Here is a 17,317-nt window from a genome sequence, read left to right as displayed (position 1 = left end):
CCCCCCCTCAATCACCACACTGTTGCCCATGTCCATGAGCCCTTTTTCCTTTTTGCTCAATCCCTCCACTCCCTAACCCTCACACCCCAGAGCTGTCAGCCTGCTCTCTATCTGTGAGTCTGTCTCTACTTTGCTTGTTGTTACTATCGTTTGTTCATTAGATTCCACATATGAATGAAATAATATGGATTTGTCTTTCTCTGACTGGCTTATTTCACTTAGCATAATATTCTCCAGCTCTATCCATGCTCTAAGAATGTTTTTATCTTTGAAAAATATATAAACAAAAAATGATTCAACTTAATGGACTTATGATGACTTTAAGTTTAAAACGTTTGGGTTTAAACCTGTTTAATTTGTTCAGAAATGGTGGGGGGGATATAAAGTATGTATATCTCATTATACAGCCAGTATTATGTTCTCTGTACAAAAAAGTTCCTGCAAGTTAAGAATTCTATCATAGCTCTGTATTTCCTGACAAAACCACAAGAGACATGCAGAAGGCCCTCATCAATAGAAAGAGATACAGTTATGGAGCACTCGTTTATCATTCATTCAACCACAATTTCTTATTACATTTCAACAAAGAAAAAGGCATATAATTTTGAAAATTGTACTTAGTGTTTGCTTGTTAGAACAGATAAAAACAATATTGTGTCAGAGAGGTGCTTTAAATTTTTTTTTTTTTTACAAATAAAAATTTGACTTTAATTACCATTCCAAAAAAATGAAAGGTAGCTTATTTAATGGTAAAGATAAAATGTCATTCTTATTCAGCATCATTAATAGTTCAGATATTTAAAAGTGTCTTTATGTAGTTCCTTTTTCCTGCTTCTTAAATGGTTTCAAGTGCTTTTAAAACAAAATTTTAGTATTAGTTTTCAATATGAAACACATTAAAATATCATACTGTCTTTCACATAATACTTATACCACCTTTTGAAATTTCTAGGTGCTTTGTGAATCAAGCTGATATAGCTATTCTTTTTGTTTCTATAAGTAGATGCTTGAAATGTTTCCTTAATATGACATAATTAAAGTTGTTTTTCATGGTAAAGAAAAAATATGCAGCATTTTAATAACATATAGCAATTTAGCATTATTTGAATAAGCCAAAACAAAGCACAGTTTTGGCCCAGTGTTGCAAGGGGACATCTGAGGACTATAAAGTAAGAACAAGGCAGAAATGACACTTTCTGGAAAGCAGTATGGCAGGCAGCCATGGTCGTGGAGATTCTTTATAAATAGCTAGTTATGGGGTATGAAGGAGGGTAGGCTGAAGAGCGGAGGGGAGATGAGCAGCTGTCTACAAGCTGGAAAGAGGGTCCAGTGTATATTATTTAGTTATAAGACACTGGACAGAAAAACTGCAGAATCATGAGGGGTGAAAAAAACAAAAAAACCCTGACCAGGCAAGAAATGGTCGGGGAAAGCAGAGGTAGAGGCAAAGGTAAGACACTGAAGAACACTGTAGGATCTATGTATTGACTCTGGAGTTAATACTAGGCAAAAAACAAACACTGATTTCAGGGGTTTTATTTTTTTAATTATTCTTTAAAAATTCTTACTTTTTTTAAAAGATTCTATTTATTTATTTTAGAGAGGGAAGGGAGGGAGAAAGAGAGAGAGAGAGAAACGTCAATGTGCGGTTGCTGGGGGTCATGGCCTGCAACCCAGGCATGTACCCTGACTGGGAATCGAACCTGCGACACTTTAGTTTGCAGCCCGTGCTCAATCCACTGAGCTACGCCAGCCAGGGCCTATTTTTAATTTATTTTCAAACAGATGTTTGAGTAGTTAAGAGAATACAGTATTTGGTTGGCAAAAACTTATTATGTATTGTTTAAACAGCGTTAAATTAGGGGCCTGATCCTATAAAAACAAAAGAATTTAGAAAAGTCGACATTCTCATTGCCTTTTGAATTTAGATAAAGAAGGGATTCAGTGGCAGCTAAGTAACACCTTAAGACAACTAAGTTTGAGGGCCCCATTCAATCCTGGTTTCAGTGTTTTATCAACCAGTAGTTCAGCAGTAAAGTTTACAGTTGCATTTGTGTATGCAGGTAGAGGCAAATATCTTAAAAATTTATACTGAAAGGGCAGAAGACTGATAAAACTATTAGTTTTCCTTTACATTAAAAATAGATGTTAAATTATCATTGTTACTATTACTTTAGATACTTGCCAAAGATAACCATATTTTTCAATATAAAACCATAGAATTTTTTAAAAAGACTATTTTTAGAGCTTTATTAGGTTTACAGCAAAATTAATGGGGAGATACAGAAATTTCCCATATACCCACTGCTTCCACACACAGACAGCCTCCCTCATTATAAAGAGGATTAAAAAAAAGTAATTCTACAAAAACTCATGTATTTACAGTGCTTTGCTGTCCATGGTTATTTTGCAGTCAGACAGTAAGAAGCCTCATCCTGAAGGGTCAACTTCTGGACTGGGATGCAGAACTACCCTACTATATGTAGCACTAATATCTCTATTTAAAAATCCATGCTTTATACTTTTTTGTTAATATAACAGTGAGACATTAAGATAAAAAAGGCATTAAAAAGAAAAGTGAAACTTAGCCCATGTTACTATAGACCTCCAGACCTTCTTATGCACAAAGGTAACCGCTGCTCAATTTGTAAGGCTCCAGAGAATTTTTTGTGAATATTCCAACAACATTAAATATAAAACATGCAAAAGAGCCCTAACCAGTGTGGCTCAGTTGGTTGGACTGGCCCACAAACTGAAAGGTTGCTGGTTCGGTTCCCAGTCAGGACACATACCTGGGTTGCAGGTTTGGTTCCCAGTTGGGGCACATACAAGAGGGCAACTGAATGATGTTTCTTACATTGATGTTTCTCTCCCTCTCTTTCTCTCTCCCTTCCCCTCTATCTAAAGATAAATAAATAAAATCTTAAAAAAATATGCAAAGGAAATACATGGGTTGGGATCAAACTAGTAATGTAGTTTGTGGTTTTTCTTCAAAAAACATGAAATCTAGCTCATTCTTACTGGCTGTACTAATGGCTGTATCTAACATATGGATGTATCAATCATATTCTCTTAAGTTTTGAGATTTTTTGTATTATAAAGAAGGCTTCAATGATTCTTCTGATTCATTTTTTTTGCATCTTTTGATTTTTATACCACACACACATATTATATTTCTAACAGTGAAACAGACATTTAAATATTTGGTAGGGGCACTCTGCAATCCAAATGATTGCACCAATCTTTATTTCCACTTACAAGGTAAGAGAGTACCTTTTTGTTCACTTCTTTCCCACAATGTACATCATCATGTTTTAAAGTAACTTTAAATTATCTTCTTTTTACCTAAAACTGGCAATACGATCTCAAAATAATAGTAAAATTTAGGATAACTAATATGAGGAAAGGGACCACCACAAGATATCAAAGGGATTAGTAAAAGTGATGGGACCGGGTTTTTGACTGGTTGCCAGAGCTCAGGTTAAGCTCCTGGAAATCACATATTTATTTATAAATTTTATAGATTTTTTTTCCTGATGTTCCAGGGTAGAAAATTTAAGCATTAAGACTTGCATTTTTTTCTTCAACTCCAACACAGTGCGGCAATATACTGGCCAGCTTTTAGACCTATTTAGAATGTAACCAACAGTATGTGGTAAAGGACTGGATGTTGTGTTTGAAGGAGAAAGAAAGAAAGATGACTCCTGGGTTTCTGGCTTAAGCACCTGAGCAGACCATTTACTGAGGTAAAGAGCACCTGTTGGCCATTAGGGAGTTCAGTCTGGGACATGTCTGAATTGGAAGTGGACATGTCCAGACTTCAGAAGGTAGGTCTTGGCAGGAAATTGAAATTTGAAGTTGTCACTTATGTAGTATTTGAAGCCAGGTTTGCCAAGTTAGAGAATATAAAAAGAAAAGGCAAAAGAAGCCCAGGTCTGTGCTCTTAGGAAAGTTAACAATTAAAAGTCCACTTATAGGTTGACTAGGCAAGGAAGATCCAACAAAGAAGGCAGAGGAAGCTGCTTGGGAGGAGGAGGAGCCTGAATGATGTGTGCAAAGTGTTTCAAGAAGGGGCTCATGATCAGTACTGTCAAATGCTGCTGTTGTAACACACAGAGAAGCCAACCTTTTGGAGTAATGAATAGAAGTCATATTGGGAAGATAAGAAATAAAGAAGGAGCAAGAAAGTGAATGATGCTAATAGAAGCAATACTTTCAAGATGTTGCTCATGAAGGGTAGGAAAGGAGGTGAAAATCTTGAGAGGGTACAGAACTTCATATAGAACATACCAGTACTTGAGCAAGTATATAACCAATGAAGAGCGAGAGACAGGAAAGGGAAGGAAAGGGAAAGGAAGGGAAAGAGTGAGAATGAATATGGATGAGAGTGAACAAGAGACTAAAAGGCAGCTGGTCCCTTGAAGGGGAGGGGGTGAAGAGCATACAAGGACAGCCTTTTTTAAAAGACACCTCCTCTATCATAATAGGAGGGCAGTGAGGATGGGGTATAGCTGCAGATAGGTTTATAGATTTGGTCTGGGATGTCCACTGAGTTCCCAAGTGATGGCTTTTATTCATTCTCTCAGAGAAGGAGGAGAAAAGTCATCTGTTGAAGGTGAAATGAATGACAGAAAGGCCAGTTGTGAGGTCAGTGAAGGAGGTTTGGAATAATCACTGCAGACTGTGAAGAGCAAGTTGAAAAGAAACATGGTTATTTATTACAGAAAGGATCCAACTAATAATGGCAACAGCTTGGGGAACAGAAGTCAGTCAGAAAACTGAAAAGTCACTCATTGGCTCTCAACTGTATCACTGTTATAAGAGAAGACCAAAAGATACAAAATTAAAACATCTGGCAGTTCTTTCCAAACCTCATTATATAAAATTTTAGTTAAGAACAGCGGCAGACCTGGAATTCCACTTCTAGGTGAAAACTGGGTACTCAAACATACATGCACACACACAAGGTCTGTGAAAAAAGTCCATTGTTAATAAAATGAGAACAGTTTGTACGACATCAGTGTACCCTGGCAGCCAAGGAGGGTGGACTAGAATGCGCATGCATGAACAATGATGACTTCACTGTACTAGTCAGTGGGGGCGGTAGATGCCGTTGAGTGAGCATGTGTACTGTGTGGCCGTTGCTTCAAAATGACTGAGCAAGTACAGTAATGAATCTGTATCAAATTTTGCATTAAGTGTGAACATTCCTCCATGGAAACTATTTGGATTCAGAAGGCTTTTAGGGAGATGTAATGAGGGCAGCACAAACAAAAGTGTGGCACAAACACTTCATCAAAGATGGTCAAGAATCTGTTGACAGTGATCCACATTCTGAAAGGCTTACAACAAGCAGAACACCTGAGAATGTTGAATGTGTACGGGCTGCAATCAACAAAGATTGGTGACTGACAGTGCAAGAACTAGAAGCTGATTTTGGGATTCCAAAAACTACTGTGTCTGAGATTTTCATCAGGATCTCAGCATGAAATGTGCCATGCCAAAATTCGGTCCATGGCTTCTGCTATCAGCAAAAGGAACATCGTTCTGCAGCTGTTAATGATGCTGGGAGAACTGTGTGAGGTCCCAAGGTATCTACTTTGAAGGGGACTGAGGCATCATTCTTCTATATACAATGTTTCTTATTTCTTCTTCAATAAATGTCTCTAATGTTCATAGTACATGGCTGGCTACTTTCTGGAGAGACCTTTTATGTTCACAGCAGCACTATTCACAACAGCTAAAGGTGGGAAAAGACCAACAGATGCATGGGTAAACAAAATGTGGTCAATCCATACAATGAAATATTATTCAGCCATAAAAAGAGGTGAAATACTGGTACATGCTACAACATGAATGAAACTGAAAAGCATTTCTAAGTTAAAGAAACCAGACACAAAAGATCACATATTATATGATTCCAGATATATGAAATATCCAGAATTGGTAGACTCACAGAGAGGTCAGATTGTTAGTTGCTAAGAATAGGGGGTAAAGGGAATAGGAGTAAATGCTTAATGGTTACAAGGTTTTCTCTTGGGGTGATGAGAATGTTTTGGAACTAGACAGAGGTGTAGTTGCACAACATTATAAACATACTAGATATTCCTGAATTGTTTCATTTTAAAATGGTTAATTTTATAAAGTTATCTGAATTTTAATTCAATTTAAAAAAGGCAATTGCTAGAACGGACTTTAAGAAAGTAATTACAACCTAGGAAAACATCTACAGTACTGCTTCCCTGGCCACCCCGCCACACCAAGAATGTGAAGGCACACACAGAGAATGGCTGTTGTGAAAGGGGACGAGCGGACTTGCAGGTTCTCTCTTCTGCATGGTCTTTTAGAGAATTTTTTTTTTTTTAATTTGGGGCAGTCTGCTTTCCAACATTAGGCTGCATACCTTTAAGTACACACAGATACATATGTGTGTATGAGTACCCATATATATAAAATATATAAATCTATGTGTGCATATGTATATATGTGATATGTGTGTACATGGTATTCTGTAGGGCTGGCCCCCAACACCTAAGAGTTTAAAATAAAAGCAGTTTTAAAAGATTAAAAGAAAAGAAACTAATTACATGGTAATTAGGTTTTCTTATTTCCCACTCAGCCTCCCTCTTACCACCATTTAACCACAAATGGTGCCATCACCTTTTACTGATTCAATAACTACCGTAACAATTACATTACATATTCCTGATCATACTGAATTCTAGGTTTTGTTGGGGTTTTTCAGGCCTCTCTTCTGGACCTCATCATATACTCTAGCACTTTCTACAATGCTTACCATATACATGTTTTAATAAACATATTTGACTCAATTTTGCATGGTATACTTAATTTTCTAAGGAAAGAGATTGCTATGCCAAATTTAAGAATAAATCACCAAAAGGATTTTCTATGGGCAAGTAATTATCATGAGGCAGAACCAACACCGTTTTGCTTTGTTGTATGAATTTGAGGCTGGGGGTATTTGTGAACTGATGGTGGTTGTAGAACAGAAGACAAAATCTAATTGTGTTGCTTTGCAGGGCACAAGAAGGTACAAGTGGTACAAGAAGGGCAGGCACAAAGAAAAGGAGTGAAGAACACCATTAAAACCTAGTAGACACTAATTTCTTTTCATCTCCACTTAAAATTAATGTGAAATTCATGCTGTATTAAAGAGAAAAAACACAAGTACTTCTCTCATAGATGACAGAAATAGCAGCCAAAGATTACAGAACTTTGGTTGTGTTTTTCAGGGGTCTAATTTGCCAATGAAAAAAAATAAGATTCTTCAAGTCATTTTAAAATACAGAGAGCAAAGAGGCCAAAAACAAAACGGTGGTTTGTCCTGTGAGAGCCATGCTGTCCGTACTGATTACGCAAACTTCCATCATTGCTTTCTGTCTGGAGCAGACAGCAGAGGTACACGGTGTGCACACAAGCTAAACCTCAGGCACGACAAGGAGCAAACAGCATTCTGATCAGGAATTTTTATACTGTGATTATTTTCCATTTAAAAAAGGGAGGGAAAACATAAAGTTACCTTAAAAAAATTACACACAGGTGTTTGAAAAAGTTGGGCCTTAAATTAAGGCTACACAGAAAGCACTGCCTTTTGTTATCACAATGTCAGGAAGTCTACTGTGTCCTTATGAAGTCCACTGGGTGGGGAGTGTAGGGGAAGAGGCAGGTGGTATAAACTGCAGAATTCTAAACCACCAACCAACCCTTGCTGGTAAGGAGGTCACAGTCTAGAATGCAGAATGTACCCTCTATCAGGAATTACAGAGCAAAAATGCACTAAAAACTAAAATGCTAGCAGTCCAGGCTACCGTACTGTAGGCTTCCCGCATTAACCTGCAGTACGAAGTAAGGAAGACAGTGTTTTCAACACTGTGCCTTGGAAATTTACAGGCACTTTAAGAACTCTGGTTGGCTGCTGCTTCTGTTACCATGGAGACAGACTGCTAAAAATGGGGCATATTTCTTTAAACTGATCATACCTTCACACAAATTCCCTTCTCCTTTTTGTCAAAAGTTGGAATGAATTTAAAGTGTGCTTCTCATGGCATGACAACGTGATGTCAAGCCAGGGGGGCTGGTACAGACAAAAAGACACACACACACACACACACACACACACACACACACACCTCATTTGGTTAAAAAGTAGTGAAAATAAAGTACACAGTGGGATAAATGGAAGTATAACCTAAATAAATAACACTCCACAAGCAAAATTATCCACCTAATTGCCTGACCACCAGCAATGTAAAGAGGTTAAAACAATACTTGATTTTTTGGACAATTTTTAATCTGTAAGAACATGCTGGTTCCACACCTAATCTTCTAGATTTCTTACCTTATATGATCCAAAAACAAGCTAATATTTATTTTTATTATCTTGGGGACAATCAGAAATTCTATATTCTACCACTGTATTAGAATTTCAGTGTGCAGCTATAGGTAGGGGTGCTCATGGGTTAAAGCTCTTTCCTAATTCCTCTGGAATGAGAAAATGTATGCTGTATAAAAGATTCTGAAATGTCTCAATGTAAATTCCTAAGGGAGGCTGCCTGAAGAAAAGGACAATTAACAATGAAACAGGAAAATAACAATGTTTTTTACCTCTAATTTTTCCCAGAATAGGAAATTCTACTCTCCACATGCTACTCTCTTGAGGTCACTCCATCCTGGCTCAGTATCTTGGTCCTTCTTCTCGTTTTGTGGATTCAGGAGTGGGACTTACACACACGCACATGTATGCACACATGCATGTCTACACATAGACATCCATATTTATACCTAGGTATGTGCCTACACACACACCTATCTTCCCCTTAAACATAAAGAAAACCCCAAACTGTCACAACTTGTGTGCTATTCTAACATAGGAACCATGCATGATGCAGGTGGAAGGATGAGTTACAGCTGTTCGGGCCAATGGGGTGGGGGGCGGGGTGGGCGGGGAGAGGCATTTTGGGAGATAATAGGAGGGAGAGAGAAACCCGCACACTTCTGAGACAGGGCAGGACCTCACTCAGTCAAACGGGCCAGAGTGGGTAGAGAGGGATCAGCTGCAGGTCTATCTCTACTTGAATAAAGATTTCTATAAAGACTCTATTTCAGGAAGGGTGGTGCCCATGGTGAAACAGTGCTGTGGACAAATGCAATATTTTTTGAGGTAGAATTTAGTAATAGGATTTGGTGATGAGGAGGTGGTCAAGGAAGGTGTCAAGGATTACTCTCATTTAGGTTCCTGGTGTGGGTCAATGGGCAGAGAGATACCATTCATCAGAGGATATGTCTCACGAAAGTATTATAGTAAGGGGCCCACTGGAAACATCAGTGGCGTAGATGACTTACAGTTTTGGAGCACAAGAGACAGGCCTGGCCCTCACAGTTCGTAATGCTCACTCATTTGGACCAAAGCATACATGGTTTTCTTCTTTAGCTCTTTCACATGTGTGCATATTTTAACTCCTATGTCATCACTGCTGTGGCTTAAAGAGGTTTACAACGTCTGTCATGATGCTCTGTAGAAACACTCAAATTTTGCCAAATGAAATTATTTCTAATAAACTAAACTATATAATTTCATCTCAAAAGTAGCATATGCCCATTTAAAAAGAAAACATTGAATTATGTCTGGGAAGAGGAATCTTTTACCTCTTCCTTCACACCTATATGTTATTTAAATTTATTGTAAGTACCATATATTACTTTTTTAATTTACCTTTAAAAAACATTGATTTAGTGATACCTCACTTGGGTAACACTTTCAATTACAGTAGAGCATTGGCAAAGAACAGAGAAAGAAGTAATTTCCAGATAAGTAAAAATAGATGTTGCAAAATTCATGTGCTTTACTTAGAAGGCTTTGTAGTGTGCTTTATTTCAATAGCTTATTTGCCTATTTCTCGGTCTATGGCTCAATACATTGTAGTTGAATCAACAACAGAATCAGGATTCCACTATCACATTTTGTTAATTTGTTGCTTACTTTAAAGAAGATTAGAAGCAGCAAATCAGAAGAGGGACTGGAAGTAGCAGATGACAAAAATCAAACAATAAATAACAGTTCTAGCAATCTAGTAATGATCTAGGGATCATTCTGTGCATGGACAAATTATTTTATATACTTGAATAGTGCCTTAAGGCATCAATACATTATATTTTGGGCTAGCCATTAATTTCTAATTAAATTATAAATTGTATCTGAAGGTAATAGTTCAAGTCATATTGTTTAAGAAGGCAGGGCCAGGGGGTATAATACTCTTTAAATACTTGTTGCATAATAATGATGTGTCTATGAGAAGCAGGACTCTGGGGATGAGGTATTAACATGACCCAAACAATGATTCTATCTTCAAGAAATACTATGGTCTAATAATGAACATAGTATAGCTATATACCATAATGGCAAAAGGTGAAATGTCTTAAAGAGATGTAGATGAATTTATCAGGAATATACGGGGGAGAAGAAATTATTTTTAGCTGACAGGACTGAGTGACTTTCTTTAGCAAATGGCATGGGGATTAGGTTTAAAGAGACTGTGGACCTGTAAAACTGCAGTGAGAGGAACATTGTGAGCAAAGGCATGGAGGAGGGAAGGGTAGAGCAATGCTGTTCAATGTAACTTTCTGCAGTGATGGAAATGATTTATGATCAACGCTGCTCAGTACAGTAGCCACTAACCACACAGGGCTCCTGAGTAGATGAAATGTGGCTCATCACATGTAATTAAGGGGCTGAGTGTTTGAAAATTATATTTCATTTTATTTTAAATTTAAATTTAAACAGCCACATGTGGCCAAAGGACAGCATAGGTAGTGTATGCATGAGACAATTTCCATCACTTAAAACTGTTTTGGTGCTTGGATAAAGGTATTTATTTAATCTATTTCCCCAGATTGGATTACTCAGAATTTATCAGACAAAGGTGCATTTTTTTCATAAATGGGTCTATTCCAGCCACGCCCTAGCACACCACAATAATCTACTACACTATCTATACGCAGCATACCACAAACTTTCACACACTTTATCTCAACTATTATTAACCAGCCTGTTGCCAGGTCGGGAGTGTGGGCCCCCAAATCTGTAACTCCTACCTCCACGCCTACAACTGAGTGGCACAATGAAAGAGTCCCAGATCCCCAAGTCACTTCTTGAAGGACAGCTGACTAAGACAGCTGTCCAATCCACCTTGGACTATATTTTGAGCAAGAAATCACTTCAATTGGTTAAAAAACACTTGAGTTTGGTAGTTGTTTGTTAGAGCAGTTAGTTTAGTCCACGTAGTTCATACACAACTCAGTTTTCTTTTGGTGGTATTTCCTTTTTACCATAGAGAGCTCTGTACATTGAACATCAGTTCCTCTTTAAATCTATTTGCTATCATTTTGTCTTGATAAATATGGAACATGAGTAGCTGGTAACACTGGTATTATGATTCATTATCTTAATGACTCTTATCAAGCCATTTATCTGAATTAAGTCATCTCAATTTATCTGAGTTTCTCTCAAAATTCATAATTCTTAATTTGTCAAGTCAGTGATTTGTAATATTCTTCTTTAGCTGTAGAATCAGAAACTATATTTATATCTCCTCCATGCTGATTATTATTTGAAATATTCTAACCTTTTCGTGGATTAGTCAAAAGTTGAGATTCCCTATTGCTGCTCTGACAAAAGAAACTAGTCTAAGGAAAATTCTCTATTTTGAATTTGATCAGGATTCATGTCATTCATTGTTATTGTTACCTAAAGCAAAAAATAATTAAATTCTCCAACTGCACACATAGGTTAGTATTTATCAAAAGTGAGCATTAATGAAGCTGTGAGGTATCATGCTTTATTATCCAAACAACTCTCTGGTATGTATTGACAACTACTTATAGGCAGCTTACACAAACATTTTCAACAGGTATTACTAAATTTTTTTGTTTAGATGTCACATAAACTCTTGAAATCTATGATTATCTGCTTGCAAAGTCTATTCCCCCCACCCCCAGTAATAATTTCAGCTAACTAGTACTCTCAGGAATAGTAAGAATTTAAAAATATCCTAATATAAGCAGGACCTAGACCAACTACTTGAGAAACAGAGTGGACTTCCAACCATAGAGTAGACACATGTCAGAAACACCAGTGAGATAAGCTGTGTCTTGATTAGAACTAAATGGACCCAAATTTATCCTTCCTCGTTACCTAGACACTTATGATCCAGACATTACAAATAATTCCAAAGGTTGTTCTTCAAAAAAACAAAAACAAAAATCAACTTTGCCTAAAATGAATGGAAAACCAAACACAGTTGATGTGAAATATAATAAATATTTTGTGTCTCTTAACAGATAAGGCATAAACCATTAGACATTACTAACACTTATACATTTGTCTATTATGACAAAACAGCATAGAATCTAATTAGACTCTAGGGTGTTTTAGTGTTTGAACAACTGCAGCCAACTTGTGTGGATTAATACAACTGACGTCTGACCCTGTGCTTAAAAGCAGATGAAGTTCTACAGTGTCCTGTCCCTTGTTTTACTCTACGACTTTGAGAAGCTGGCCATTGGTTTTCATCTGCAGGCAGTGACTGCAACAACTGAATTTCATGAGTTCAATCTTGCATAGGAACCAAGGTGTTTTCATAGTACTCCAAATAATAAAGTAGCTTTCTTAAAAATTTCTCTCATTTTTTCTGTTCTAAGTAAACCCAGGTCTAATCTTCTTTCACTAACAGATCACCCTCAGTCTCTCTATATGTTATTTTTCAAACCCTCAGCTATATCTGTACCAGAAAATGAGTAGAAATACAGTCTGTTGAGATAGAAAGCAAAACCCAGTTCAGTGCAACTGTGGTAAGAGAGATGAATTTTTATCAGCCAATCATTTCTGTGAAGTGTTTTAAAATATAAAAGGTCTTTCTCCTTACTTCTTTATACCCATAAATTTACATGACACTAAAATATAGAATACTTCTATATTTTGTCAATATATATAGGATCTCAAAAATTTAATTTTAAATAGAAGAGGAAAATAATTAAGGGCTAAAAAACCAAGTAAGAAGAGGGATGGTAAGCTGGCATTAAACCAGGCACTTCATAAAAACACTGTGAAGTACATACAGTTTCTCCTCACTGCCCAAAACTTGCCCAGGGTCACAAGCTAGAAAATGGTATGCCTGGGATTTGACCTCAAGCATACGTCTCCCTTGAGAGTCCATGCTTCTGCTCTTTTGACATTACACTATTGCACATGTATAAATGGAAAGCGTGGTCACAATTGTTAGGGAAACAATCTATGCATTATGTAATCATCTCAACTCTACTTTGCTGTTCCTGTTGACAATTCCCCTATATCCTGTTTTTGTATTTTTAATCCTTGCTTTCTATGCTCTTTTATCATATTAGGCTGTTGTGACATTCTAAAATTTTTCCTATTCCATTTTCCTCTACTTTCTCAGGTTTTCAAATAGCACAAAAATTGTTTTATTTTTTAAATTTCTTTCCCACAAAAATTATTTTAAATTTAAGGTAGTAATAGTAGCTTAACACCTGAACTTGATATAAATGATGCACAGATAATTCTTAGCTTTTTTTTTAAGTGAATGATTTAAAAATTTTTAAGGTCCCCTCAGTGAATCTCCAGAATGTGTCCTGCCAACTCCACTAGTACTGCCTCTGTACCAACCTGGGGTAAGGCTCTCAGTGCACAAGCAGAGGCGACCCCATTGTCTGGTGCCTGGCAACAGCTATTTATACCTCACTGTGTGTCATCTGCTTCCACCCAGATGTTTTTTCTACTCACAATGAAAAGTAGTTCAACTCTAGCAAGTCCACCTATTGTTTCTTATTACCTTTTAAATCTGTTACAACTTATCATGCTTATATTCCAAATGAGGGAGAAAAGGAGGAATATTCTTTTGGAAGAAGCTTAAACTTCTGCTTAGGTGGATAACTCTACCTTTACTCTGGGTCTCTACAAGATGAGCAAGAGCGAGTGGAGAGATGAGGGGGTGGCTCATGGTACGAGCTGAAAGCAGATAAAATGAAAGAGAGGTTATTGTGGGGTTTTGCCTCCCAAAGAACACTAGAAAATCAAATTTAAAATTAAATGAGTATTGAGAGAGGTGATCTTCGTACCTCAAATTTAGGAAAAACTTACTCTCTGTAGACCCTGAATTTCTTACACTATAGTCCTTGGTCCCCAGCTGCTACAGTGAAGCACAGGGTGCACTGGTCTTGGCACACTCAGCATGCCAGAACAGACACAGGACGGCAATGCCTATGCATACCTTTGGCCATTTCCTTAAACTAATCAGAGTCCTAATCAGAGTCCACCTCTGCAGTGGACACTGACAATAATTAACAGTATTCTTAAGCTTATTCTTTGCTTTGTTACGAAACCACAAAACTACGCAATGTGCGTTTAAAAACAAAACAATGCAGTATGCACTACAATCAATTAAACCGATCGTTTTGAGATACAATTGAGAAAGAGATAGCTACCTTCCTTGTTTTAAACAATAAAAGCCATAAACATGCTAACTGGAAAAAAATAATTTTCCTGGAATCATGTGTTTGTAAACCTAAAAGAAGCAGTGCTCTGAATAATACTGAAAAAGAAATGCCCCCTCCTGGGGTGAGGGGAGAAGGATAAAAAATTGGAGAACATGAGAAAACATACAAAATGAACCTGGAAAGATTTTAGTGAAGTGAGGACTGGCTTCCTAAATCCCCTGATTGTATTAATTATTGCAAAATCCCTAGAGTTCTACCGGTTAATGAATTTTTAGAGAGAGCTACCAAGAACAGCATTAAGCTTTCATTTCAAAGAACTCAGACTGTGTAAGCTACGGCAGGAAACAGAGAGAGACACGGCACAGTAATAATCAGACAAACATACTCAGCCTGGTTGATGGGAATAGGAATTCGGCAGTTTTGGCCCTGTCCAAAGAAACACTGACCTTCCTTGAGACTTTTCTGGTTGCTTCCCTCAAGGCATTCCTTTTCTTTTAATGGCTCGAAATTCCCAGCAGTTAAAATCTCTGGGAACCCCTGTTGCTGCTTCTTAGAGCTATCGATCATGGTGAGAGGCTTCTGGAGACAGGCAGCATCAAGCAGGAGAAGAGCTCAATCTGCTGAACAGCAAAGGCTGGTGCTCAAAATACTCTGGTCCCTGGGTCCTGGGAGCCTCCTCACAATACCCCAATCACCAGTGGGCAATTATGTCTTTAAGCGGCTGAAGGCACCCATCAATCAGCCTTCAGTTCCCAGCCTGACCTGCACAGACACTCATGCCGCTGGAAGCTCTGAACTCTCTCCCACATTGGGAGGCAGAGCCTTGGAGGCTCGGTGATGCTGAAATCCCACCCCTTTTCCCAGCCAGCCCCTTTCCTTTGCCATTCCAGCTTCCCCCGTGCTGGGCACTTCAATCTGCAGTTTGATGGTCCAAATCATCTGACAAACACTGAGTCAAGCTGTTAAAAATAAATCCTCTAGTTGTTAAAAGAGAAGACGTTGCTGATACCTAAGACAACAAATTGCTGCCTGTGGTCGCTCTAGCTCTCTATAAACACAGCTGCAGTCTGTGGAAATACTTTCTATCAGCCAGACAAGCACATTCATTACTCATTAAGTTCTGCAGCTAAACAAGCGGCAGTCCAGGGCATTTGACGGAAGCAGGTCTTATCTCAGCAGAGGCACCGTGCTGAATAAACATGCTACTAGCCTATCTGGATAAAAACAGAGGCATTGCACGACCAAAGTTCTTTTGTGCTGTGCTTTTTACTGCGTCTGGCTCTTCCTGGCAAAGCAGTGCTCTTTGTAACAGGGACATGTACTATCATTGCAGCTTTCAGCCTCACCAATTCAGACCTGAGCAGCACTTTTCTTCTGTGCCACTAGTCGGCTGAGCGAGTTAACATCGCCATGATGGTTCTAAGGAAAAATCTCTTCTCCTGTACTAAAAGGAGAGACACTGAAATCTTCTATTTTACAATGTTCAACCCGTGACCAGCCCAAGTTTAATTTCCCATGCGCTGTCAACAACGGGCACCTCTTCTGCAGGTCCCAGACTGCTGTCCAGATTACACACAAGGGACGTTGCTCGAAGGAAACCTCTAGGGACGGCAATCCCAGGCACACGTGGAGTCAAGCCTGTTTTTGTACATGCCAAACATATAGCCAACTGTAACTGTAGCCAAAAGAATCTAATTTTTCAATGACTCAAAGTATGCTCCTTTGTGGGGAGCTCCTATAAAGCCCACTAGGGGTTGTAAGGGCAGTAGACTGAATCCTCTTCCATGAGGAATGTTTTGTTCACGTTTGCATAACCAACATCTAGCAGAGTGCCAGGAATATTAGTTGTCAATAAATACATGTTGCATGATTGAGTGAATGAACTAAAGCAGAAGAAAGTGCAACAGGAAAACTTCCTTTAATAATACTCAAGAGTTCTAAAGAAGTCCTATATCAATGACCAAGAAGCACTAATTTTAGATGAACAACTACATGTTCTCTAAAGGAGCACATTTTCTCTTTAAAAGAAAACACTTTGACATGATCCTTCTGTGGGATAAAGCAAGGCTTACATTTTTAGAGCCAGAAAAGTCAATACTCTCTTCACCATTTAAACACAGATGGGAACTAGATGAAGTCCATCCTTTGTCCCCAGTTTCAAGGCTGCTGTGCACTAAACCCGTGCTGTTCTAGAAAGATAGTTATCTATCCTTCTCCGGCGTCTCTTTAGAATGGGATTACACAACACATGACATGTTTCTTGTCAACTGAAATTCCTTCTGAAGCAATTTAAGCCCGTCGTTGGTAGTCTAAACCTCTGTAGGAACAAACAGGCACAATAAGCTTATTGCACTCCTCAAAAATGCCCTCAGATGCTCTGCTACTTTTCTGATCCTAAGACCTTTATTCTTCTAAATTAACTGTTCCTGCACCTTTAAAGGAGTAAGAAAAATAACCATTTTTTGAAGACATTCTTTAGGGTGGTCATTTTACTGGAAGTTTGCAAAGCTTATCTCATTCAACCCCCAACAGTCCTTGTGGTCTTTAAGATTATTTGTACATTATAAACATTTTACAGACCAAGACCAAAGTTACAAAGCTCGTAAGTGGAAGGCCTGGAATTTAACAAATCTGAGTTCTCCAAAACGTAAGTCTTTTTTTCTGTTGCATTGCAATGCCTTCTGTCTTCTAAAATATGCTCCATTTCTAGGCTTTAGTTTGATCTTGGGACAAGTTTAACAGTAAAGGACATAATTTTGATGGCCTAGTACTTCTCTTCCTGGAGGGG

At 38.0% G+C, this 17,317-nt stretch overlaps 1 protein-coding gene across 8 annotated transcripts in view; it reads right to left on the bottom strand.

The window, feature by feature from the left end:
* MRTFB (myocardin related transcription factor B) overlaps window positions 1-17,317 on the bottom strand; it is a 200,080-nt gene that overhangs the window by 71,782 nt on the left and 110,981 nt on the right. Inside the window, exon 1 of one of the 8 annotated variants that reach the window (XM_045819322.1) lies at window positions 14,976-15,320. The exons of the other annotated variants lie outside the window; for them this stretch is intronic. Within the exon in view, the coding sequence (XP_045675278.1) occupies window positions 14,976-15,096 (121 nt within the window). The 5' untranslated portion in view covers window positions 15,097-15,320. Of the gene's footprint in view, window positions 1-14,975; window positions 15,321-17,317 lie in introns of those variants that run through there. 8 annotated transcript variants of the gene reach the window in all.

This window comes from Phyllostomus hastatus, unplaced genomic scaffold, assembly GCF_019186645.2.
Source record: "Phyllostomus hastatus isolate PE091 unplaced genomic scaffold, TTU_PhHast_1.1 phas_scaffold_385, whole genome shotgun sequence".
NCBI lineage: Eukaryota > Metazoa > Chordata > Mammalia > Chiroptera > Phyllostomidae > Phyllostomus > Phyllostomus hastatus.
Note: the sequence above shows the minus strand (reverse complement) of the source record. Positions and strands in the feature narration are given on the sequence as shown.